The sequence below is a fragment of the Ochotona princeps genome, chromosome 5, assembly GCF_030435755.1.
Source record: "Ochotona princeps isolate mOchPri1 chromosome 5, mOchPri1.hap1, whole genome shotgun sequence".
In the NCBI taxonomy this organism is placed as follows: Eukaryota; Metazoa; Chordata; class Mammalia; order Lagomorpha; family Ochotonidae; genus Ochotona; species Ochotona princeps.
The window spans coordinates 8,837,448-8,861,645 of record NC_080836.1 but is presented as its reverse complement, the minus strand read 5'-3'; the positions used below and the strand labels follow the sequence as shown (position 1 = coordinate 8,861,645).

Below are 24,198 nucleotides of genomic sequence, written 5' to 3'. Positions count from 1 at the left end.
ACACTCTCTCCTGGGCCTGAGACAAGGGATGGGAGAGAGGAAGAAGTTGTTGCAGGAGGACACAGCTGCCATGGCTTCCCTGGACAGAAACTGCAGGCCTGTGTGCTGCCCACCGAGGCTCCTACCCCACCAACCCACTCATTTGGGTGGATCCATAAGTTTTTATTATGCATTCTTGCTGTGTGTGTGGGTCTCTCTGGGCTTTGTGGTCTGCGCCTAGTGGAGAGGGGTTGAGGGGAGCTGGGGCATGGTGGGGTGAGGGCAGGATCTGGGCTGCCCACTAGGGGCTGCCCAGGGCTGAGGTCCCAGGGGCCCGCTGTTTGTTCATGGCACTTGTGAGCTGCTGCACGTAGGAGGTCAGCAGATCGTCCATCTTGTAGCCCTGGGAATGGGGACAAGTTGGGGTTAGAGGTCATGGCTGCAGGGTAGGTTGGGGGAGGGGGAGGTGTTGAACAGGGGATGGTAGCTGGGGAAGGGGGGTTCTGGCCTTGCTCTGCCAGGCCCAAGGTTCCTGTGCTCAGCAGTGGCTGGCAGCACGGGGAGCCCTACAGCCAGGCCTGGCATCGGGAATGCACCTGACCTCTCTTCAGGTGCTCCGCTGGCCCAGTTTGGGCCCTGCTAGCAGGGCAGGGTCAGAAATGCAGGCCCTGGTGTCTCCTGGGGCTGTGTGTGTGCTGTATCGTCGGGGGGGAGGGGGGACTGGGCTCACCAGAGAGGTCTCACACAGCAGGCGGTTGCCCCGGCCTAGGCTCCCCAGCACCATGTGGAAGTAGGTGCTGCCACTGCTCCAGCTGGAGATCTTGTTGAAAGGGTAGGTGGTGAGCAGCTCCTAGGAACAGAGAGGAACGTGGGCAGGGCCAGAGCCGAGGCCCACACATGCGTGTATGGGAGAGTGGGGTGGGGAAGGTCGGTGTGTTGCTTGGGAGTAGATGCTCAGAACCCCAGGCCAGCCCAGCCCTGCCCTGCTCTGCATAAGACCCGGCTGCTACCTTGGTCTTGGGGTGGATCAGCAGAATACCGCGCCGGTTAATAGCGATGAGGATGATGTCTGGATAGGAGGGCTCTGAGGTTTGCTGTGGGGTAAGGGGGATGGAGAGAGAGAGGGGGCGCTTTGGTCACAGCCCAGCCTAGGAGGCCAGGTGGCCACTTGTACAACTCACCTGGAGTGTACACACACATACACACATGGACATGTGCACACTAACACACAGCCGTGCACTCACATGCACATTCAAGTGCACAGAAACATATATGCAGATGTACATACACATACATACATGCTTCCGCCAAACGTGGTGGTGGCCCCACCCTGAGGCTCTGGGTGCCAGGGACCCTGACTGGGGAGGCAGCCTGGGCAGGGGCGAGACGTACCTTCACCTCGAAGAAGGCGGACCCGAAGGTGGGCCAGCGGCTGATCCACTTGAGGAAGGCCACCTTGGCCTCCTGCACCGTCTTGCTCTTGTGCATGTTGTAGGCCAGCAGGAGGCTCTGGGGAGGGGAGGGCCAGTGAGGGCCTGGGCAGGGCCGTGGCACCTGCCCAGCCAGCCCCCAAGGCCAGCGAGGTGCTCCTTGACCCGGGGCAGCAGTGGCGGTGGGAGATCCCTGGTAGGGGTAGCAGCCTCAGGCCCAACCCCCAGTGGGCAGGACCTTTCTCCATTCCTCTGTGGACATGATGCGCGTGAAGTTCATGGGCACCAGCTCTTTGAGGATCTTGGGAACGCTGGCCAGCTGGGACTGGTCCTTGTCAAACTGTGCCTTGTAGATGAGGCCCGCCAGGTGTACAGCATCTTCCTGTGAGCACTTGTGGAACCCACGCAGGTACTTGGGCAGCTCCTGAGTGGAGTGGAGAGGGGGCATGTGCCAGGCCTAAGGGTACTGGCCCACTGGTTCCCATTCCCTGCCTTGGTACCCAGGTACTGGGGGTCTGGAGAGCTGACCCACCCCAGTGAAGAGAGGCTGAGGGGGTGCTATGGAGGATATTGCTATGGGGGCAATGGCCTTCCCCTCCACACCCCCAGTTACGCTGCAGGTGCTGTCCCCAAACATGGCTCTGCTGTGCTCCTAGCCCTGAAAGCCCTCAGTGGCTCCTAGCTCCCCAGGGGTTTGGTGGCCACACCTACCCTGCTGCCTCCCCCTCTTGGGACAGGTGTGGGGCATGGGATGGGGGGGGCACCCCCAGGTACCTGGTGGTAATGCAGGATGTTGTCTGCATTCATGTCCTTGCCTGGGACCACATTGATCCACAGTTTCCGCATGAAGTACACCTGGTAGGGGATTGTCACCAGGGCCCCTGGGCAAGGGGCAACAGTTGGCACCGAGCCAGTCCCAGCAGGTCCTGAGGTTCCCTCTCTCACCCAGGCTCTTGCAGCCTCTCCCACCTGAGCACCCTCCTGCCCTCTCCTCCAGGCCTCTGGCCTCTCCAGGACCAGCAGAGGGACTGCCCATTTCAGATTGCACCTCCCCTGGGCCTCCCTGGGAGCGGGGTCAGGCTCTGTGCAGTGCAGCCAACTGCTTGGGCTGTTCCCGTACCCTCCCCAAGCTGAGCTGAGCTGGCAGTGTCCCCAGGCAGGGCCCTCAGTCCCTGACCAATCCCACGACCCAGGGGACACACAGAGCCAGGTGTGCAATGAGTGGCCCTACTGGGCAGCTCTACCCATCCATCGCGAGGGCCCTCACCTTCTTTCTGGGGCCTGTTCTTCTTTGCCCAGTCTGACATCTGCCTCAAGGAGTCGAAGAAGAAGTCTGCCTCTTTTAGACTGACCACCTGGCGGGCCGTGGGGAGGCAGTGGGTGGGCAGGCGCCCAGGCCAGTGTCATGGCCCAGCTCGGCTCTGGTCCAGCAGCCAACCGGGGCCCCGCAGGCTGAGGTCTACCTGGGCCTGGAGCCCATCCCCCATCCCCGCCCTGCCCTCACCCGTCCTCCCTGGCTCCAGGCAGGGTCACACCTTGTCTGTGATCTTGATGAAGAGGCTGCAGCCCTCCCAGGAGGAGAACTGCAACTTGGTGGCGATGGCCTCGCACACGTCACGCACTCGGCTGCTGCTGCCCACCTCCATCATCTGTGTGCAGGGAGGCAGTGGGTGAGGCCCAGAGCCTGGCCGGGGTCTGAGGTGCAGCCCAGAGGAGGCTTTTTGTCTTTCTACTTAGTTAACTTCAGTACTCACTGCCCCAAGGCCTTGCCTCTTGAACTTGCCCTGTAGCCAGCTGGTGGAGACTTGGCTGTTTCCAAAGCCACAAAAGCTACCAGGTGCCTTGGGGAGGCTATGAGGACCACTCCCACCCAGGCCCCCCAGGTCCAGCGCTTGCTGGATCCAATGGTCTCCTGCCTCCTGCTAGCCTTCTGCCTACCTCAGCAGCCATGGTGGGCTCTGTTTCAGCCCTGGCATCTGCCCACCAGTACCCCGGCAAGCCCTTGGGACTCAGCTTGGCCGCCTGTCCCCTCCAGCCTGCTCTTGTTTCTGCCCACTTGTTGCTGTCCCCAGTGTTTCGCCTTGGGTTGACTTCTCCTGCCAGCAACCCAACAGCAGCCTCACCTTCTGCACTTGTGCCACACGGGTCACCTCAGGGGAGGGAGTGAAGGTGAGCTGTGATAGCCCCTCACCCCTGGAACCCCACAGGGTTGGGCACCACGTGTGGCAGGGCAGGGACTTACCTCGCTGGTGTCGTTGGGGAAGAAGACATTGTGATACATGCGGGAAAGCTTCTGCCCTGCGGCCTCCACCTCCACCTGGTGTGGCGGCTGCTTCCGGGGCCCTGTCCTGCATTGGACACACACCTTGAAGATGCGACCCCCAGCTCTGCCCCAGCTCCCAGACTCTGAGAGGGCCCTCAACTAGGTACTAGGAGCAAAGCCAAACCTCCCCCAACCCAGTGTGCACCATGCCTGAGGTGACCCTTGGTTCTCGGGATGTCCCAGAGGACCCGGGACACACAGGGGTGAAGCTAGATCCTGGCGGGAGTCACAGGGGCAAGGTCTCACCGCAGGACCCTCTGTAGGCGGCGGCTGCAGTCGGGTGCCAGAGGCTTGGTCCTGCGTGTGTCGAGAAACTTCTGGACGTGGGGCAGCAGTGCCTTGCCCGGTGGGAAGAGGCCTGTGCACAGCCATAGCAGCTGCCAGCCACGCTCCTCGCTGTACCTGGTGACAGTGGTGGGGGCGGGTGGTGACAGCACCAGAATGAGCCCCTGGAGGAGCAGGGCCAGGAGCCCCGCCTGGGCTTGGCACCCCAGGGAGAGGGAAACAGTGAGGTCCAGCAAGGCCTGGAGGGCGGGCCTGGAGCCGGCCTCCTTCTGCACCACGGTCGAGAGAGGGACAGGGGTTGAGCCCGAGAGCCCTTGGCCCACGGTGTGTGTGGGTGGTGAGGCCCTGGTCCCGGAGAGGGGCAGACCTGTTGGCGTTGTGGGTCAGCTGCTTCAGGATCTGACAGTAGACCTCGTCCTGCAGGGCGACCTCCTGCAGGGCCCCTGAGAAGATCTGGTCGGTGAGCTCCAGGGTGGACCAGGCTTGCCGTGAGGGGTAGTCGCCCATGTACTTAAGGATGGGTGCCCGTGTTAAGGAGAGTGGCACAAGGGTGGCTCTGGCTACGCACTGACCAGGTCTTGACACTGGCCTTGGTGCCAGTCCTACATGGACCTCTGATCCTGGTCCCATATGGATCCCTGACCACTGACTCCTGACCATGGCCCCATACTGACCCCTGATCCTATCCCCACATGGACCCCTTACCCTGATCCCACACTAACTGTTGACCAAAGCCCCACGTTGGTGCTGGCCCCAATCCCACAGACCCTTTACCACAACCACACACATACCCTTGAGCCTGGCCCTGAACTACCCCTGACCCTGGTGACATACTAACCCTGACTCTAGCCCCACAGTGACCCCTGAGCCTTGCCCTACAGTGATCCTTGACTCCTGCCCCACACTGACCCCTGACCTGGTCCAACATTATCCCCTGACCCTGAGTTCACACTGACCCCCGACCCTGAACCTATACTGACCCTTCCCCTGGTTCTACACCAGCCCTGACCCCAGCCCCATATTGGCCCTGACCAGCTTTGCCATGCTCTGCGTGAGGCCTGGTGCTGCCAGGGAGCAGCTGTGGGAAGGAGGTCCAGGGGGCTGTGTTGTGAGTGGTGGTAGCCTGGAACAGGATATCCAGGAAGGAGTGGCAGGCGGCGTCCCGCAGCTCCACGTTGTTGTGCACGCGCTTGAGCAGCGGCTGTCGCAGCGGCTCAGCTGAGTAGGCCCATAGGTGGCCCCGCATGCGGGCCAGGGAGGGCAGGGCCCTGCCGACCGTCTCCTTCTCGGGGGCCCTGTGGGGTCACACAGTGGTCTGTGTGACGCCTTGCTCAGTCTCCCCCTGTGGGCCCAGGGGTGTGCCAGGGGAGGCTGAGCGTCCGGGCTGGGCAGGGGCACCTGAAAGATGTGTAGGAGAATTCTTCCAGGGTGTGTAGCATTTCCTGAGGCGGCTCCTCGGCCAGCGGTTCCATGCGCCCTGTCTCCCGGGCTGCCAACTTCCGCTTCTCGGGGGACATGGCCAGCAAGCTCTGTGGGACACGAGCAGGCCTGTGACCTCTGGAAGCCGCTGCCCGCAGGGTCCTTCCCAGGGGCTCCTCCACTCCTTGTGGCTGGCACTGAGGCATGCCATAGGGCTGGGAAGGCCCAGGCCTACCTCCTCCCCTGGGACCACAAGGTGGCCTTTCTGGCTCAACACTCCCCTTCACCCCTGCCCCTTCTTGCATACAGTTGCCACTCAATGTGTGCATGTAGAAGGCCTGCCCTTGCCTGCTGCTGCAGGTCCATGGTCCATGCTGCATGGAATTTGGGGGGCAGTTAGGGCAGGCTGCCTGGGGGTCAGGCTTTCAAGGAGGCAGAACTGGGAAGGGGTGTGTCTGTCTCTAGGATGCCCCTGAGTGGGAGAGAGCCCCAGTTTATCCAACATTCCTGAGGTGCCAGGCTAACTATCAACCATCCTGCCCCCGGAACATTTAAGGGGCTGGCTGAGCTTTCCAGGTTCCCAGCGGCCATCTGCAGGAGAGCGGCTGGCCTCCCCATCGGCCTGGCCTGTGGGTGCCCAGGGGCTGAGTGAAGCAGGGAGCACAGGAGGTACCAGCAGTTGTGCAGAGGGTTTGGTGAGTGTGGGGATGACATAGAGGCAGTTGGTGGGCATCAGCCCTGTCTTGCCAGTCCTGTCGTTCTGGCCTAGCGTCCAGCTCTCGGAGGCCAGCAGCTCCTGCTTCTTGGTCAGGATCAGCAAATCGCCCTTCTTGAAGGACAGGAGGGTGGCATCCTCTGCAGGCCCAAGGACCACGAGAACTGTTGGCTGGGGGCAGGGAGCAGGGCTCCATGCAGAGTGTGGTGGGAGGGGACTGCCTACTCTCACAGGAGAGGGAACCCAGGCATAGACCCAGATGCTAGGCCCTGCCCACTGGGCAGGCACTTCACCCTGCACACCAGACCCCATGCCCTGCCCCTTCCTCTGCATCCCAGCTAGCACCTGCCCTTCCAAGCACCCACAGGAACTGCATCCCTGCACCTCCAGTTCCATGTCTAGAACAGGGTGCAAGGGGCCTGCTGCCGCTGGACTCCCCCAGTTCCCACCCCATGTCCTGGGCAAGGCTGGCTCTGGCTGCTCTGGGACCTCATTTTGCAGAGTGGGAGGGAGCGGCTGGAAAGGCCACACCTTGCCTGAGTTACCCTCCCTCTGGTGGGTCCCCACAAGACCCCTCCCCACCGCCCCCATGAATGACCCCTCCCATCTGGCAAGCACCTGTGGCCTTCCTGTCCTGCAGGGCCATGGCGAACACGGACCTCTCCTTGAGGCCTTCCAGAAACAGGGCCACCAACTCAGCGATGGCCACACAGCTGGGGGACACGAACTCATAGTCGTCACGCAGAGTGGTCAGCAGCAGCCTCTGCCTGCCCTGGGCCTCCCTGAGAGGACACAGGGCACAGTGTGACCATGGGCCTCTCTGTCAACCCTCCCAACAATGCCAGGCAGTCTTGGAGCAGGTGACCCTGCCAGGGGCAAGTGAACAGGTGATGGCTGGAGCTCAGGGTGCCTCTGGGGGCTTGGAGGCAGTAGGCAGCTCCATGCCCTTGTTCATTGGGACAGCTCTGGGCAGGCACTGAAGTGGCAGACTTGCCTGGCTACTGTGCAACATGTAAGGGCTGAGACCATGTGCCACTCTGGAAGCCTGATGAGCCATCTAGCCTTTGTGTGCCTCAGTTTACCCATCTGTAAGATGGACGATGCTGACATAGTGGGGACTTCACAGCACACTGTCTGCTCAGCCTCCATGATGGGTGGCTGGGTAAGTGTGGAACTGCCTGCTGGTCATGTGTGTGTGCCAGAAATGCCACGCTGAGCGACTGTGGTGGAGCATTGGTGGGACCTCCTTCCCCAAGGGTGTGGAGAAGTTCCCAGTGGCAGGGCCAGGGGGAGGGGTTGTCGGAGACGTAGCCCCTTGTAGGACCCTGTGCCCAGAGCAGTTGCACTCTGTGTGGGACCAGTGCTCACTCAAAAACAAGGCGGGAGCTTGTTAAGGGACTGAGTGCCCGAAAGACCACACACAGATGGAGGGTTCAGGGAGTACAGGCAGCCTGGGGGCAGGAGTGGGGTACCCAGGTGCAGTGGCTACTGGACAAGCTGGGCCTGGTCCCCTCACCCTGGCATGGCTTCCAGGTCTCCCTCCCCAGATCCATCAGTCCCTAAGATGCTTATGGTTGCCAGGAGACAGCCCACCTGTTGGTGACCAGACTCATGACCTCTGGGAAGGACAGTTCCAGCAGTATCTTCTCGCGCTGGTCCAGGAAGCACAGGCCTTTCCAGTTGATTGCCAAGACCAGCTGTGTCTTGGGGAGGTGGGAACCTGGCCAGGATGGACAGCAGAGTGAGGGCCACGGCCTCTGTCTCGGGGAAGGATTAGTGGATGCCCGTCCTGCCCACCTCCTTTCCTCGCACTATTAGGGAGCCATTACCGGAGAACGGGATGACCTGGAAGAGCCTAGAGAAAAGTAGTGGCCACTGCAGGCGGGCAGCATCCACTACCTGCTCCCGCACCGCCTGAGGCGTGTCCTGAACCTGTTGGAGAGAGGGAGGACCGTGAGTGTACCTCCCTTACCCACCCAACAAGCAGGGGCATGCTTTGGTGGGTCGTCCTGGGAAGGGCTGCTTGATGGTGGTGGTGGCAGGTGGGGAATGGCACATCCGGGGGCCTGGTGTGTCCCTCCTGCACCTGTGGGTGGTGCTGGGAAGGGAAGAAGGCCTTCTGCTGTGGGCAGTGGAGGCTGTGGGGATCGCCGAGTCTCAGGACAGGGAGCTGTGATGGCTGTGGGCCTGATTGGCCTTGGATTTGCCGGTGCCTGCGTGTGAGTCTGTGCGTCGCTGGGCTCCTTTCTCCTCTGCTTCTTCTGCCCACGCAGGGGCCTCCCTCCAGCTCCTCACCTTCTAGGTTCCTCCTCTGAGCCTTCTTGACTGGGTTGCGCCTGCAGCCTGTCCTGCCTCAGCTGCTGCTATGTTGGTATGAACCAGCTACAGTGGGGCTTCCCTGCTTATGACCTGGTAAAGCAGTAGCGAATGGGCCAAAGCCTTGAGCCTCTGCACCCACATGGGGAACCTAGAAGAAGCTCCTGGCTCCTGGCTTCAGAGCAGCCCAGCTCTAGCCACTGCAGCCAATTGGTGAGTGAATCAGTGGACAAAGATATCTGTCTGGCTCTCCTCTCTAAATCTACTTTTCAAATAAATTTTTTAAAAGTTTCAAAAATTTTCATCATTCCACATCTTCCGCACATTTGCCGGATTGTGCCTGCTGTCACACTCTATGGACCTTTATGTCCAGCTGGACGGATACAGTGTTGATTCTCTTGTTTCCACTCTTGGTGGGGGGAAGTGGCCTTGAAGTGGATGGCCACAGTCTGGCTTTGGAGTTGGGGGGCTTAGCAGGTGTTTCCTGTCTGGGGGAAATCTGCATCGATGCCTTTTGGGCATCTGTTGTTTAGACCGTCCATGCCCTTCAGCCTCAACCTGGGATTTCCCCTGTGCCCAGTGAGGGCACACGGAGAGTCTCGGGGGAGGGAGGGTGTGGCTGATGGTGAGGAGCTGTTGACGCCCGCAGGACATTCCAGCAGTCCCAGTTCTCTGGAGGAGGGGCAGGTGGCCTGCCCCTGTGACATGGAGCTGGGCTGAGCAGGCTCTAAATCTGCCGGGGTAGGGATGCGGTGGACCATGGAGCCTAAGCTTCCTGGGGTGGGGTTGGGGGAGATGGATGGATCTGTTTGCTCTGCACACCTTGTCCCTCTCCCCTAAAGACTGACCTTGGCCTGGGCGGCCATGACAAGGCTGGCCCATTTCTCAGGGGACTTGGTCCTGTACAGTCTGAGGGGCACGCAGCCAGGCAGCAGCTCCTGGACGGCCTTGCTCCTCGCAGAGGGACCCAGCTGCACGTGGCAGTGGCGGGCTAGCAGCTCCACCAGTTCTTCCTCCTGCACACACAGGACAGTAGGGAGGGGGAACGGGAGGGTTGTATGAGAGCCGATCTTCCCTCAGCACGCCCACCCAGCGGCTCAGCTCCTGCCTCCAGCCCTGGGGCAGTTGAGCAGGGACACAGGTAAGCGTATGGGAGCTGCAGCAGCCTTCTTGTGCTGCTGTTTCCACTTAGTCCCAGGTCAGGCCTGCTCTGGGCAGTTGAAGCCTGAGGCTAAGGTGTGCCCCTGACTGATTTTTTGTGTAGAACCCAGGCATGGCCCTGAAGGGCTCTGAATGCAAGGCGCCTGAGTGGCCCAGCCTGTGGAGGGATGCAAGCCAGTCTGTTCTCTCTGGGAGACCAGAGCCTCGTGGCACTGCTGTTCCCTGCCCATGTCCCTTCCAGGTAGGTGCCCAGAACTGGTCCCCCAGCAAGCTGCAGGTAGATCACACCTTCAGACATGGGGGAGCCCCCAGTGGTGGGAGTTGGGGGGGTGGTGGGATAATGGGACTTGGAATTTAGCACCTGCTGCTGTTGCAGAGAGCCAGCGGGGTCTGGGGCTGATGGGGAGGCTGTCCCTGCCTGACACTGGCACCCTAGGCCCCAGAGACTTGGGCAAAGCTGCAAAAGTGTAAACCAGGCCTGGAAGGAGTAGCTGGGTTCCCAGCAAAGGCCTGGAGCTGCACCCCTGCTGCCCTGCTGCCCTGGCCCCAGCCCTCCTCACGCCCGCCCCCCACCCCCCGCCTCACTAGGCCCCTCTCACCTTCTCAAAGCCGTACTCGCCCGAACAGACTCCATGGAGGACTTGGCGGTAAATGAGCTTGGTGCTGACTGGGTCCTCCCGGGAGTCATGCCAGGGTGTGAAGAACTCCTTCCGGAAGTAGATGCGCCAGGGCGACTGGCGCTGGCTCTCACCCTTCTCCTGGGCCAGCTGCTCACACTGGGCCACGGCGTCCATCAGGTGGTCGCGTCCACAGCCCAGGGACCAGAACTGAGGCCAGAAGCAGCAGCAGGAGTAGCAGTGAGCAGCTGCTGTGTGCCATGCCTGCCCCCGCCTGCATGAGGATGTTTCTCCTCCCACCATGTGCACAAACGAGGGACCAGGACCCTCAGAACCCAGAGTGGACGTTACTGAGTCCCTTGAGCCCCACGGAGACTCCGCCCTGCCTAGCCCCTCCCAAAAGAGGTCAGTGGGTCTATGGCCATGTGCTGTGCTGGGTGCTGGTGTCATGGTCCCAGCCAGTGGCCAAAGATTCCACACTGTGGACGGGGGTGCTGGGGTTTAGAGGGCTGTTCAGTTGCAATGTGCAGGTGCAATGTGGATGTCTCCAGCTCAGGCATCTACAACTTTCAAGGCATGAGAGAGGCAGGTTGGGATGCTAATGTGCATGTCCAGTGTTGTGTGTGGGTCTGGCTGGGGAATGACAGGCAGGTTTGAGGCAGGGGCACAGCTTCTGGCTGCATCTGTGAATAGGCAGCAGGACAACAGGTGTGAGCAGGAGCACAGGTGTGTGCAAATGGACAGGTATGAGGAGGAGGAAGACAGGTGTGAGCAGGACAGGTGTGAGCAGGAGGACAGTGAGGCGAATTCTTGAGACACAGAGTTCACACCAAGATGTGAATTCCTACATCCAAGCTTGTGAATACGTGAGCTAGGACAAGTTCCCAGGAAACTGTGGAATGTTGGGTGGACATCAAAGATGTGTATCTCATCTTGAGAATGTCTTGACAAACAACCAGTTATATATTAAACCCTTGCCTGCTTCTCCCTGCACGTATACAGAAGTGGCTGTTCCACAAGCTTGAGATAATAAAAAGCTAGCCGGGTCCTTTATCTTGGCCATTCATCGTAGAGACTGAACAAACTCTCTGGTCTTTCTCTGCAGGCCTGCTCGAGTGACTGTTCCCTTGGATGTGTGCACACACTGTAACAGGGCAGGTGTGTGCCTGTTCACGTGATGTGGATGGGCACCCTCAAGGGAGGTGGGGCAGGTGGTGACCAGGCTGGCTGGATGAGAGGCCACAGGTGGAACACGGGTGCGACCCTCACCTTGTCATACACAGCGACCTGGAGGGAGAAGCCCAGGTGGTCTCTGAGGTCCTGTTTCTGGGCGATGTGCTGGCAGATCTCGCGGGACGTGGAGGCCGAGTCCACCATGACCGTCAGGCTCTCTCCGTTGATCAGGATGACGTTGATGGGTATGTGCTTCTTGGACTTGACAGCCTGGCGGTGGGGGGAGAGGGGACGGACCATGGGAAGGCTCTGCTCCTCTGGCCCAGTGGCTGCCCAGCCTGATCGGGTCCCACGGCCGGACTCATACACGTTCAAGGGCTCTGGATCCCATTCTTGGGAACCCATGCTCCTTTGCCTTTGTGTGACAGCGCGGTGATACATGCAGCTGTCACAAGCTCCTCTCTTATTCCAGGTTGTGAAGGGAGCCCCCGTGACCTTGGGAGGGACAGGGGTGAATGGGGTCCCCCATCTAGAACCCCAGGGGAGGACAACAGAGGCAAGTGCCTTGGCTGGGGCTGGGTGCAAGCTCCTTCCCTCCCCCATCAGCTGTTCCGCACGACCTCTCCCAGAGACGTGGTGAGAACAAGCAGGTGAGAAAGCTGCCAAAAAGCAACGAGAGGAGACGTCTGCCCCCAAGGCCAATGCCACCACAGATGAGGACGGACTGGGTGTGGGCACTGCCCCCTCTATATGGGTCGGAGGAGGGGCTGCAGCAGGGCAATCAGCAGGCACGGAGTTTCCTTGTCAGTGGGGAGACTGAGCTCCAGTGGGCATGGACAGGGACCACTGACTAGAAGGCTCCATGGTGGAGATGGGGGAGCACAGCAGACAGTACCCTGCAGACAGGAGCCCCATACCACCCCTCCCCGCCAGACCCTACCTGCAGCTCCAGGTAGGTGGGGGGCTCCATGCGGACTCCATTGGCACAGGTGCGGCGCAGGCGTTCAGCACAGAAAGGCCCATAGCCCACCGGCCCTTGGCGGATGAAGTTCAGCAGGTACTGGCGGTGACAAGGGGAAGAGGCAGGGTGGATGCTCAGTGTGACGGTTGATTCGCCGTTCTGTCCAGGGGTATCTGGACAGTTACAACCAGGGGTGGGTGTTCAGGGGTAAGTCACAGTGCCTGGGTGTGAGGCCTGGCAACAGCTCCTGACCCCAGCTTCCTGCTAACACAGACCCTGGGAGGCTCAGCACTGTCTCAAGGGATTGGGTTCCTGCCACCCCTGTGGAAGACCTGGGTTGAGTTCTTGGTTCCTGGCTTCTGGCCATTGCAGGCACTTGGGGAGTAAGCCAGTAGGCAGATCTCTCTCTCTCTGACCGTCAGACCCCCAGTTTCACAGGTGTGCTGAGATGACAAAGTGGTGCAATTATGGGGAGGGTAGATGGTTTAAAATCTCATGTTTTACTCATCAGAACCAAAGTTTGTTAAGCGGGGAACGCTGTGGCGTATCAGACTAAGCCAGTTCAAGTCTGGCTGCTCTGCTTCCAGCCTGGCTCCCTGCTAATGTGCCTGGGAAGGCAACAGAGATGGTGCAGGTGCTTGGGCCCTTGGACCCAGAAGGCAGACCCACATGGCGTTCCAGTTCCTGGCTTTTGCTTGGCCCAACCCAGGCTGTTGTGGCCATTTGGTGGAATGTAACAGCATATGGTTGATCTCTCTCTCTCCTCTGTGTGTGTGTGTGTGTGTGAGAGAGAGAGAGAGAGAGACTCAGCCTATTGAACACACACACAAACCTAAAAAAAATCTCGCAGGGATATTTTTAAAGAGCGGGCATCAAAATTCTATGAAAGATACAACTAAAAGTTGAGTTCATCTTGGAGCAAAAATAAGATGTCAGGCCCATGCATACTCCTCTCACTTGTCATGAATTTCTGGAAGACCTTTCATATACATGAAATTAAAAAAAAAAGTTCTGGGTCCAGTGTGATAGCCTAGTAGCTAAATCTTTGCCTTGCGTGCACCAGGATCCCATAGGAGTGCCAGGTCATGTCCTAGTTGCTCCACTTCCCATCCCTGCTTGTGGCCTAGGAAAGCAGTAGAGGACAGCCCAAAGCCTTGGGACCCTGCACCAACGTGGGAGACCCGGAAGAAGCTCCGGGACCCTGGCTTTGGATTGGCTTAGCTCTGACCGTTGTAACCACAGGGGAAGCAAACCCAGCAGATGAAAGATCTTTCTGTCTCCCCTTCTCTCTATAAATCTACATTTCCAGCAAAAACAAATACATATTAAAAGTATTTTTTCTCTGCACATGAGTACATTTGCAATGTAATTTCCCACAAGCTTTCAAAGTGCCCTGAACTAGGGCAGTGAAGCCTGGAGCTGTGGAAGCTCCCGACCGGTACCTCCATTTCTGGTTCCAGAAAGGAACTGAAAGGGTTAGAAGAAGGTGCTGGGGCTGGTGCCCCACTGGCCTGCTCCTAGGACACCTGCCTTCTCACAGTTCACTCCCTCTGCCTTCTGGTCCTAGTCCCACTGAGCTGGGGCCAAAGGACTCTGCTGACAGATACCGGAGCTTTCTTTTACAAATGAGGACATGGAGGCTGGGAGAAGCCCAGACAACTGCTCCCCAGGTCGCCTGCATGTGAAGGAGAACCCGGGCATGCACCTGCTCTGGCTGCCCTCTGGCCCCCGGCCCCCATGCCAGCCTCTTCCCCTACCTTCATGAACCTCTCTGAGGGCGGGAAGCAGCCCAGGCAGAGGCTCAGTAGGATCCAGCCCCGTGCCACACTGCTCTTCTTGGCATTCCCTGAGAGTTGCTTGCAGATCTGACAGTAGATCTCATCCCTAGGAGACGGAGTGCTGGAGTTGTGAAGGCAGGCTGGGGCTAGACATCCCTGGGTGGATGGGGTGGGGCTCTACAGGGGTGTTCTCCCAGCTCTGGGACTCTCCTAGCCCCAGGAGCCACTCCTGGATCCCTGCTCCTGAGCCAGGCTCCTGTCGGCATCCCATCCCTCCCCTCCTGGCCAGCTCCTGCACCCCCACGTTTGGGAGCCTGCCTTCTCTGTTTCCTTTGGGCAAGGGATCCTTCCTCATCGACTCCAGCCTCCATCAGCTTGTAACCCCTTGGAGCCCCAACACCCAGAAGCCAGTGTCTGCCCTAATACTTAGTACTTAGTGGTTTATGCTTCTTAGCCAACCCTCCTGGGTGGGGAAGCCCAGATTTCTTTCATTAGCCAATTCCAGTGTTGCAAATCTTCCCACCAGAGTATGGCATTGTGGCATGTTGTATTAAGCCATTATCTGTGACACTGGCATCCCATATAAACAATGATTTGAGTTCCATCTGCTCCACTTCTGATCCAGCTCCCTCCTAATGCATCTGGGAAAGCAGCAAAGCCCAAGTGTTTGGGACCCTGTACTTACAGTTGGAGGCCTAGAGGAAGCTCCTGGCTTCTGCTGGCCCAGCCCTGGTCAGTTTTACAGAGTGAACCAGCAGATGGAAGATCTCTCTCCCTTTTCTGTCTGTTTGTCTGTCTGTCTCCCTCCCTACCCCAACCCCATTAATCTGTCTTTCAAACAAACAAATCAAATCTCACCATTCAGGCCCTTTACAGGCTGCTAGTATCACAGCACTGGACAGGTAGGTTCTGTGTCTCCTCTTCCCATGGTCTGCGTGCATTGTCATCAGCTGGTCACACCCAACCAGATGCCTAGAGCCAGCCTGGACCCTCTCATTCCTTTATCTCCAAACCCCATCAGCTGCCCCATCAACCCCTGACTCCTGAATGCTCCTCTGGGCTCTTGCACTCTGTGCACTGGGCGTAGACATATCAACCACTATGTCTGGAACAAAGCCCAAGAGTGTTATACTTTCAAGCGACCAGGAGCACACCATCATTTTTAAGAGGAGAGATGGGCCCCATAGATGCAGGCGCTAGCTTTGTACAAAAGACTTGAAAAACTATTGGAACTCTGAAGACTTAAAGAAAATCATGCTGACAGGGAATGAAGAGATAAAAAATCTTGGTAGAGAATCAAATATACAAAAGATGCAGGTGCAAACTCTGGGACTGAAAAACACGGTATCTGAAATTGTAAAACTGGGGAGACTGAAAGATCAGGAGGAATGACTCCACCTAGAGCAGAGGAGAGCAAACAGGGAAAACGAAGAGTATCACACAGATTTTGTTAGAGTTTGAAGGAACAGAGACAGATGAGAGAATGCATGCCAGTGCTGATGAAAACAAAACTCTCCCAAAGTGAATGGTACAGGGGCAGAATACATACAATACGAACTAGGAGCCTGCTCCACTTACAGGGTTCAGTGCTAAAGCTTGTTCTGGAACAATCCTCAATCTATGGTCCGAGGCCGGGCAGCGGGTTGAAGAGAGATTTCTGGGGTGGAGGCAGGCTGTGACCGTGGGGACTGACCTGAGGTCGGGCTTCAGGATGGCGTAGGCCACGATGACGTGTACCTTCTCCAGGTTGGACATGGGTCTGTCTGAGATGGGGCCGTCAAGATCCAAGGCATCTTCCCCTATGTTCAACTGGCTGGCCACCTGGAGGTCCAAAGGCAACAGTCAAGACCCCTGACTCTTTCTGTCTGCCCAGGAGGAGAAAACTGGGGCATGGGGAATGAGGCTACAGCCCGGGGCTACGTGCCCTGGCCCTAGCTCACCTGGCTCGTGATGCGGGAGGAGCGTTTCAGCTTCATGGAGGATATGTCTTTTGTTCCTTTGTCCCTGTGGCCCTGCCAGAGCGATGGGGAGACAGTTCCAGAGGCTCTGGTGAGTGTGGGTGGAGCCTCAAGGATGCTGGTCCCCATGCACCTGGGCTGGTACCAGCTCCCATCTTGGCAGGCTCCCTGTCTTAGCTGCTCTTTTCCTGGGTTGATTTGCAAAAGCTGGTGGGGAGGTAAGGGGGTCTGTTGGGCTTCCCAGGCAGATGTTAAGCCTCATTGTGACGGTAAGAATTTGCTGATGAATCAAGGACTTGGAGTGAGAATGGGCTTGGGTGGGGAGTAGCCCAGATCCAGAGCTGGGCACCTGCTGCTGGCGGCAGGGGGGAGGTTGATTTGTGGCATGAGGACTGACTGTGAAATGCACCAGCTGGCCAGCTCAGCAGGGGCAGGTGGTGCTTGCGTGGCCTGCTGCTTTGGGAACTGTGGTCCCTTGACAATATACACAGGAAGAAAGATGCAAGATCCCATCTCTAGGGGGCCTGGTCTGCCTTCCCCCTGTCTCTTTCCTCCTACAGTCCCTTCAAGCAATAGCCCCCTGCTCCTAGCTGGTGGCTCTAGCTCAGCCCAGCTCAGCCCAGCTCAGCCCAGCTCTGCCACTGCAGCCATCTGGGGGTTGAACCCAGTAGATGGGTACAAGTTCTTATTCTCTATCTTTCCCTCTCTAACTCTGCCTTTTAAATAAAATAAGGAAATCGCTAAAAGAGAGAGATGGAGAGAGAGAGAGAGAAAGGACGGAAGGAAGCAAGGAAGAAAGGGATCCCTTATGGCTCGTGACCCCTGTCTCTTGTCCTGGGAGGTATCCAGGTCATGGATATGGGGACCCAAGTACTTGGGCCATCCTCTACTGCTCTCCCAGGTGCATTAACAAGCAGTTGCACTGGAAATGAAGCAGTCAAGACTTCAGCAGGTGCCTATTATGGGATGTAGGCATTGCTAGTTGTGGCTTTATCTTCTGTGTCACAATGTTTGTTACCTCTTGCAGTGGGAGGTAACCTCTGAGGGCAGACATGGTGTCTTCTCCTTGGGTCACACATCAGGGGGCAGCTGCATGGGGATGCGGCCCAGACCTGTCAATAGCCACATGCGTGCACCCCTCCCCTCCAAGGGGTGGGTGTCCTCTGGCTGCACACAAGCCAGCCCTGGGTGACAACAACTTGATAGCTACTTTGCAAGGGACCCTGAACTTGAACAAACCACTTCTGACCATTGGAAAGTCTTTGAGAACCTCAGCCTGTGTTGTTGGAAGCTGCTGGGGAACTTGTCACGGAGTGTTTTAAGAACCTAATAAGAAAGTCCACACCTCTAGATATCAAGCTGTCTGGGCTCCGGCTCCAACAACTTCCTGACTTCTGGCCTGGGTTGACCATGAGGCTAGCCCTGTTCAGACTCCTTAGATTTCTGTGCCATTGGTCTGCACACGGACCCTTATGGGCATCCAAACTGAGCTTCAGCCAGACACCTGGTGGCAGGTGCATTCCTGGGCCCCTGTGTGCTGTCCTTTGCGTTGTGCTTGGTTATGTTGCAATACAGAGCTGGGCCTTAGGAAGGGTTGTTGAACAGAAATGAAGGGGAATTGGCACAAACATTGTGACACAGAAGATAAAGCCACAGCTAGCAATGCCTACATCCCATAATAGGCACCTGCTGAAGTCTTGACTGCTTCATTTCCAGTGCAACTGCTTGTTAATGCACCTGGGAGAGCAGTAGAGGATGGCCCAAGTACTTGGGTCCCCATATCCATGACCTGGAAAAAGCTCCTGGCTCCTGCTTAAGGCCTGGCCCAGCCCTGGCTGTTGCAGACATCTAGGGAGTAAACCAACAGATAGAAGATCTCTCTCTCTCTCTCTCTCTCTCTCTCTCTCTCTGTTGTTTGTTCCTCCTTACTCTGTGTAACTCTTTCAAATACATAAATCTTAAAAAGAAGAGGAAACGAGTGGGAATTTAACTTCTCGGAGAGCAGAGATAACACGGTGAGGAGCTGGGTGTGAGTTCCTCAGAATGCATTCCAAGCCCAGCTCCCACAGAGGTGTCCACTGGGGTGCAGCAGGGGACAGCTCTGCTTCTTCACATCTTGGGCTACAGCTAAGCACAATGGTTCCTACCCTGCAGGACTTCTCCACCCCATCGTGCCCCACGACAAACATGGTGCAAAGGACCATGGGGGCCCTGGAGCGCCACTGCTGGAGAAGCAGGGGCACACAGCTACTGTCTTAACGGCTATTTGTGATTCTCACTAGATATATTTCACTTCAGTTTGAGTCAGAGCCCAGGGCACGCCCTATGAATGACTGTGCATGGTGACAGCCCAAGAGAGGGGTCTGGACCAGCCTCTCCTTCCTGTGCAGCTTCCCAGATGGTAGCAGAAGGAGGGAGGGCAAGGTGCTCACCAGGGAGGATGCAGCATCATGGATCTGCCGCATCATGGAGCCACCGTGCAGACTGCTCCTGGCATAGAGTATGGGCTCCGGGAGATCGCCCATGAACCTCAGGATGATGGTCCACACGGCCAGCGCAGCCTGGAAGGTGATATGGAGGAGGCAGCTGGAGCCCAGCTCCCTGTCACAGGGCCCACAGCAGCCCCAGCCCCCTTCCTCACTCCCTCTGGTCCTGCGCCACTCTGGGGCTTGAGCCACCAGAGAACCATGTGCACGGTACCTGGCAGTCAGTGTCACTCTCGTGGTAGAGCAGCGGGTAGCGGAGTGGCCGCTGGATGTGCGTGTGGCTGGCTGATTTCTGGAAGTAAGTGGCAGCGAACTTGGGGAAGCTGTACTCGGCCAGGCCGTCCTCATCTTCCTTGGGCTCCTCCAGCATGGGGACTGCGTCCAGGTCAATCTCAGGCAGCTTCAGGGCCTGGCTCTGGTTCTGGGTCTTGGGTTCCAGGTCCTGGGTGGGCAGAGGTCAGTGGTCCTTGCACATTCCAGCCAGGCTGTCCTGTGTTGCTGATGGGTGGGGGAGTAGCCCTTGGGGTTGTGGGGCCTGGGGAGTGTCTGTCTAGTCAGCTGTCAGGTACATGGCTCCTGTGCAAGGTGGCCCTCCCCAGCCCACACACCTAGGGACCAGAAACGTGGCTGTCTGCCTTCCTCCTTGGTAGATCCCCCGACCTCAGCTTGGCACTGTGCTTACCTCGAAGCGTCGCGGGGCTGGACCCTCCTGGCCCCCGATCATGGCAGGGAGGAAGCCAAACAGCTGCTCTACCATCTCGGTGTCGGTGACAGTGTCATAGATGGATGTGCGCTTCTTGGCAGGGGAAGGGCTTCGATTCTTGGGCTTCCCAGTTGGGGTGACCACCAGGCCCTGCACACACACGGGGCAGGGTACCAATAGGCCCAGTCTGTTCTCCTTCCACATCCAGCCCCTCCCAGGGGCCAAGTGCACCTCATTCTGCACTTCTGTCTCCATCAGTGGGTTGTCCTGGAGAATAGCAAACACTGCCAGCTACGATGGCTAGCTAGCAATCAGCGTTGGAGGGACCCCAGAATCCAGCTGCAAACCACCATGCAGGCTCCCTCTTCATTCAGAGGGTGGGAGAGTCCTGGGGCCTGCACTCGCTGCCTTGAAGCCAGGCAGGGCTGACTTGAGGCAGAGGTGCTAAGGACGTCCCTGTCGGATTCTCTGACACATACTCTTCCCTGTGCCGTTTCATTGTGCAGCCCTAAGATCCCACCATGCTACACCAGCCCCCGGCCTTATCACCTCTGCATCTGGAGCCAAGTACATGCAGTGGAGTCTCAGGTACCACCTATGCAGCAGTGCACCCTGGGTGCCACTGCACTGGTCCCTGCCTTCCAACTCCCAGACCCTGCATGGCTGCCCTTGGCACTTCTCTGTCCCCTGTGCACTCACATAAATTCCAGCATCCTTGCTCTCTTCCTGGGAACTGTGGGTCCCCCTTTCTCTCATGTGGCCTAGGTTGTCTGTGCCCTTTAGGGTACCAAACCATTTCTGCTGAGAAACTGTCCTGCCTCCTGTTTGTTCATACCCTCCTGCACTCCAGCCAGGGCAGGACAATCACCTACCTTCTGGCACTGGAAGTTTCGGCGGGCAGCCATGCCCCTGGCATGTGCCTGGATGATGACCACTGCCCTCTTCTTGGCCTGCACTTGCTGGCGCACCAGATAGCCCCTGCAGCGGGCCTGCAGTTGCACCATCTTCTGTCGCAAGGCCTGGAACTGCCTGGCCAGCAGGTGGCTACGGGCAATGGCCTGCAGGCGCTCGAAGCCCAGGAGGATCTATGGAGGCAAGATGGAGCCGGGCTCACACTTAGGGACAAGCCCCTTCCCCATGGGACAAGCGTGACAGTCACCCGCTGTTTGGGAAAGGGCTGGCTCCAACCCTCCCTCACCGTCATGAATGAAACTGAGCCCACCCTGCAACAAGTGCTGAATCAGCACCTGTCCACTAGCGTGAGCAATATGATGGTTTTCCAGGGACCATGAACAGACAGAACTGGCCCGCAATTCACACAGGCCATTGGACTCCAGAGGCCCTGCTTGCCATGCCTCCTGGTCAGCTCAGTTAAGCTGTTGGAGGCTTGCACAGTGTGTGGGATCTGCCAGCTCCACTGGGCTTATTTTTTTCAAGGTGGAGGTCATGGCCACAGAGACTTGCTGAGCCGGTGGGGAAGAGAAGCAAGAGGTGGTGCTCGACATAGAGAAGGGGGCGGCCATGGATTCCCGGGGACACCTCCAGGAGAGCATCTGGGAGGCCGTTCGTCTCTTCTGCAGGGCTCCCCTGGACCCAGCTCTCACCAGCTTGAAATTCCTCCTGCTGCAGTAGCCTCGCCATGCAGCCTGCAGCACCACAGCCGACTGTCTCTGCTTCAGGAACTCCTTCCTGGAAGGGGGAAGGCAAACGAGAGAGGAACCCTAGGGTGGGACCAACAAAATGCTGGTGGAAACAAGCAGTTCCTTTCCTCTGTCCACCCACTCAGGGTTGGGACACAATGGAGAACCTGGGGCTGGACTCTGGCGAGGCACATGCCTCCAGGTCAGCTTGGTGGACATGGGTGTGCTGCCATTGCACGCTGCACTGTGTTTTCTTGCCATTTCTAGTCAGTTTTTAAGAGGTTTTCTTAGGCTTAAAGAACAATTTCAACTATATCAAAATCATCTGGAAAACTTCAGTATTTATTGATGCCTTTCCAGTGAAGTCAGAACTTGACTTTAATAGGTACTGTGGACAGTGGGCTAAACCAACAGCATCCTACATCAGAGTACTGGTTTAAGTCCTGGCTGCTCTGCTTCCAACCCAGCTCCCTGCTGATGCACCCGAGGGAGAAGATGGTTCCAGTACTTGGGCTTCTGTCACCCAAGTGGGAGATTTGGCTATTTGGGGACCAGTGAATGGAAGATTTCTCTCTCTCTCTCTCTCTTCCTTTCTCTATCACTGAGCCTTTCAAATACATACAAATCAACTTTGTGGGTGTGTGTGTAGGGAGTTAGAATGTTTGCCTATGGGTCTAGAATGTACACACAACACACAACACACACACACACACACACACACACACACACACACACACACACACACACACACAAACTTCCCCGAGATTCTAACAGGCAGCCAAAGCAAGCAATGGAATCATCTAAAGACAAATATTTCCAATATTTACACTAGAGGTTCCCGACTGTTGGTAGCTGCTCTTTGGGGGCACATTTGGCAAGGTGTGGGGACATTTGGGTTGTCATTAAAGTTGGAGGGAGTAGGAGAGGGAGTGAGTGCAGGCCAGGTTTTCTGCTGTACACCCTATAATGCACAGACAGTTCCACAACACAACGTTATTCAAACTGTCATGCACAATTACACTAAATGTAAAAGGCCTAGTGCTGCAATGAAAACAGCAAGATTGTCAACATGAATTGAAGAGTATGATCCAACCACATACTATGGAAAACTCACTTACTCACTTGATTCATACCAATAATAGCAAGGTTGAAGGTAAAAGGATGGAAAATATTTGTTACGCAAAGAGTACTAAAAAGGAAACAGGAACGGCTCTATCAGTAACAGATGAAGCAGATTTCAGAGTAGGAAAACAGCATGAGACAGACAGGGACATCACATGATGATGAAAGGATAAACCCTCCAGGAAGACATAGCAGGGCTCAATGTGCAGACACCAGACAGCAGCACTAAAAACACGCAGAGGCAAAGCTGACAGCTAAACGCAGGCAAACCCAGCAAGAGCTGGAGACCTCAACACCACTCTCAACCCAGATGCAGCACTTCATTAGACAAAGAACAAGGAACAAGAACACAGAATTCAACACTGTTATCAACCAACAGTTACGACTGATGTGACAGTAGAATATATATTCTTCCCAAGAACCCTTAGGACATACTCCATGTCTTAGCCCATAAGTGAAACCTCAACTACCCACAATGTCTGACCAGAATGGGATGAAACTAGAAATTAGCAACAGGATGACAGCAAAAGCTCCAGGCTCTTGGAATCCAAACCATGTACTTGTAAATACCTCTCAGGAGAATTTTAAAAATGAACACAAGCCACAGCATATTGCAATCTGTGAAAGCTACAGCTGCACCAAGAGGGAGATGGATATCTGTTTACATTAGGAGAGAGGAAAAGGACTGAAGTAATCATTCAAACTCCCAGAAAGAAGTGGGAGATGCACCCAAAGCTGAAGGAAGCAAGAAGGAAGAAAAGGAGCAGAGATCAATGCAGGTAAAAACGGAGGGGCTGGTGCTGTGGTTTGGCATGCCTGTGGCACCAGCATCCCATAGGGATGCCAGCTTGTATCCTGGCTGCTCCATTTCCAATCCGGCTCTCTACTTATGACCTGGGAAAGTGGTGGAGGATGTCCTGAGTGCTTGGGCTCCTGTACACCCCAGAAGACGCTCCTGGTTTCTGGCTTCAGCCTGGCCTAGCCCTGGCCGTTGCACCCATTTAGGGAATGAACTAGCAAATGGAAGACTGCTGTCTCTCCCTCTCTCTCTCTATGTAACACTAACTTCCAAGTAAAATAAATAAATGTTGAAAAGAAGGAGGAAGAGATAGAAGAAGCAGGAGGAGGTAGAGGAGGAGGATCATTCCACAGGGAGCAAATGGCCGTGACTGACTCAGGCACTTGCAGGGTTGACATGTGTAGCTTGACAATTATTGTGTTCTGAGCAGTGTATTACAGAAGCTGGTTCCCCTGGACCCCGCGCCCCCGGAGCACAGCTGCATGAACTCTGACATTAGCTCATGGAATCTGATGAAGCCACTGGTCAGAGGATGTCTGCTACCGACTCACAGGCTGATGGGGGAACAGCGGGGAGACTGCTTGTTGACTAGGACCTCAGGCAAGGTCAGGAGGTTTGCCTCACGAACTGAGCAGACCCAGGCAAGGTTACTGCGTAGCTGCGCACAGGCCACCCTTTGCCTGGCTCCTGTGACTTGTGGGCTCAGTGGCTCATGTTGTTCCCGAAACTCCCACCCCACTTCTGACCCAGAATGTACTAGACACTTCCGACCACTGTGGCCCTGCTCAGGAGGGCCTGGGAGACCTGTAGCCCAGGTACTTCCAGGAAGGAACACATAGTGGGGGTGGCGGCTGGGGTCTGGGCCAGGGCTAGTACCTGTGTCTGTAGCCCCGCACGGCTCTCTGGATGCTCACGGCCGCTCTGTCCAAGGCTTTGCCCCTCTGGATTTCCAGTAGCGTGTGTTGGTGATCCTGGGTAGGGAACAAGGTGCCGTGTAATGACTTCAGCCTCACCTGCAGCCGCAATGGCCTGCCTGTCTCCCGGGTTCCCTTCAAGGAGGATACACAGGATAAACACTTCCCTCAATCCACCCTGACATGGTTCAGAAACAGGAGCTGCTGTAATATCTTCCACGGTGTGGGACTCCCACTGCACCCACCTGCCGTTGATTTTTCCCACCCTGCCTGATCAGCCCTGGCCGCAGGAATAGGTTCAGGCCTGCCCCCTGCAGGCCAAAGGCAGTTTGTCCTCTAGGATGCAGAGGTGGACAGTCCTTGCCTTTGGCCTCCAGGAGCAGCCAGGGCGGGGAGGGACACAGGCACACCCTCTCCTC

At 57.0% G+C, this 24,198-nt stretch overlaps 1 protein-coding gene across 1 annotated transcript in view; it reads right to left on the bottom strand.

Moving 5' to 3' along the window:
• Window positions 1–238: 238 nt before the first annotated feature.
• The window catches only part of MYO7B (myosin VIIB), a 58,692-nt gene continuing 34,732 nt past the window's right edge, over window positions 239–24,198 (bottom strand). The window contains exons 19-48 of the mRNA XM_004589375.2: window positions 23,742–23,836; window positions 20,909–20,993; window positions 20,177–20,389; window positions 19,284–19,454; window positions 18,816–19,043; window positions 18,548–18,676; window positions 16,098–16,169; window positions 15,851–15,978; window positions 14,137–14,263; window positions 12,359–12,478; window positions 11,515–11,688; window positions 10,228–10,455; window positions 9,316–9,483; window positions 7,981–8,083; window positions 7,745–7,871; window positions 6,770–6,933; window positions 6,110–6,291; window positions 5,416–5,546; window positions 5,155–5,312; window positions 4,385–4,538; window positions 3,979–4,134; window positions 3,652–3,757; window positions 2,945–3,058; window positions 2,677–2,764; window positions 2,184–2,290; window positions 1,648–1,833; window positions 1,372–1,488; window positions 990–1,073; window positions 710–829; window positions 239–382 (exon numbers count right to left, since the gene is read on the bottom strand). Coding sequence (XP_004589432.2) covers window positions 281–382; window positions 710–829; window positions 990–1,073; window positions 1,372–1,488; window positions 1,648–1,833; window positions 2,184–2,290; window positions 2,677–2,764; window positions 2,945–3,058; window positions 3,652–3,757; window positions 3,979–4,134; window positions 4,385–4,538; window positions 5,155–5,312; window positions 5,416–5,546; window positions 6,110–6,291; window positions 6,770–6,933; window positions 7,745–7,871; window positions 7,981–8,083; window positions 9,316–9,483; window positions 10,228–10,455; window positions 11,515–11,688; window positions 12,359–12,478; window positions 14,137–14,263; window positions 15,851–15,978; window positions 16,098–16,169; window positions 18,548–18,676; window positions 18,816–19,043; window positions 19,284–19,454; window positions 20,177–20,389; window positions 20,909–20,993; window positions 23,742–23,836 — 4,137 coding nt within the window. The 3' untranslated portion in view covers window positions 239–280. The remainder of the gene's footprint in view (window positions 383–709; window positions 830–989; window positions 1,074–1,371; window positions 1,489–1,647; window positions 1,834–2,183; window positions 2,291–2,676; window positions 2,765–2,944; window positions 3,059–3,651; window positions 3,758–3,978; window positions 4,135–4,384; window positions 4,539–5,154; window positions 5,313–5,415; window positions 5,547–6,109; window positions 6,292–6,769; window positions 6,934–7,744; window positions 7,872–7,980; window positions 8,084–9,315; window positions 9,484–10,227; window positions 10,456–11,514; window positions 11,689–12,358; window positions 12,479–14,136; window positions 14,264–15,850; window positions 15,979–16,097; window positions 16,170–18,547; window positions 18,677–18,815; window positions 19,044–19,283; window positions 19,455–20,176; window positions 20,390–20,908; window positions 20,994–23,741; window positions 23,837–24,198) is intronic.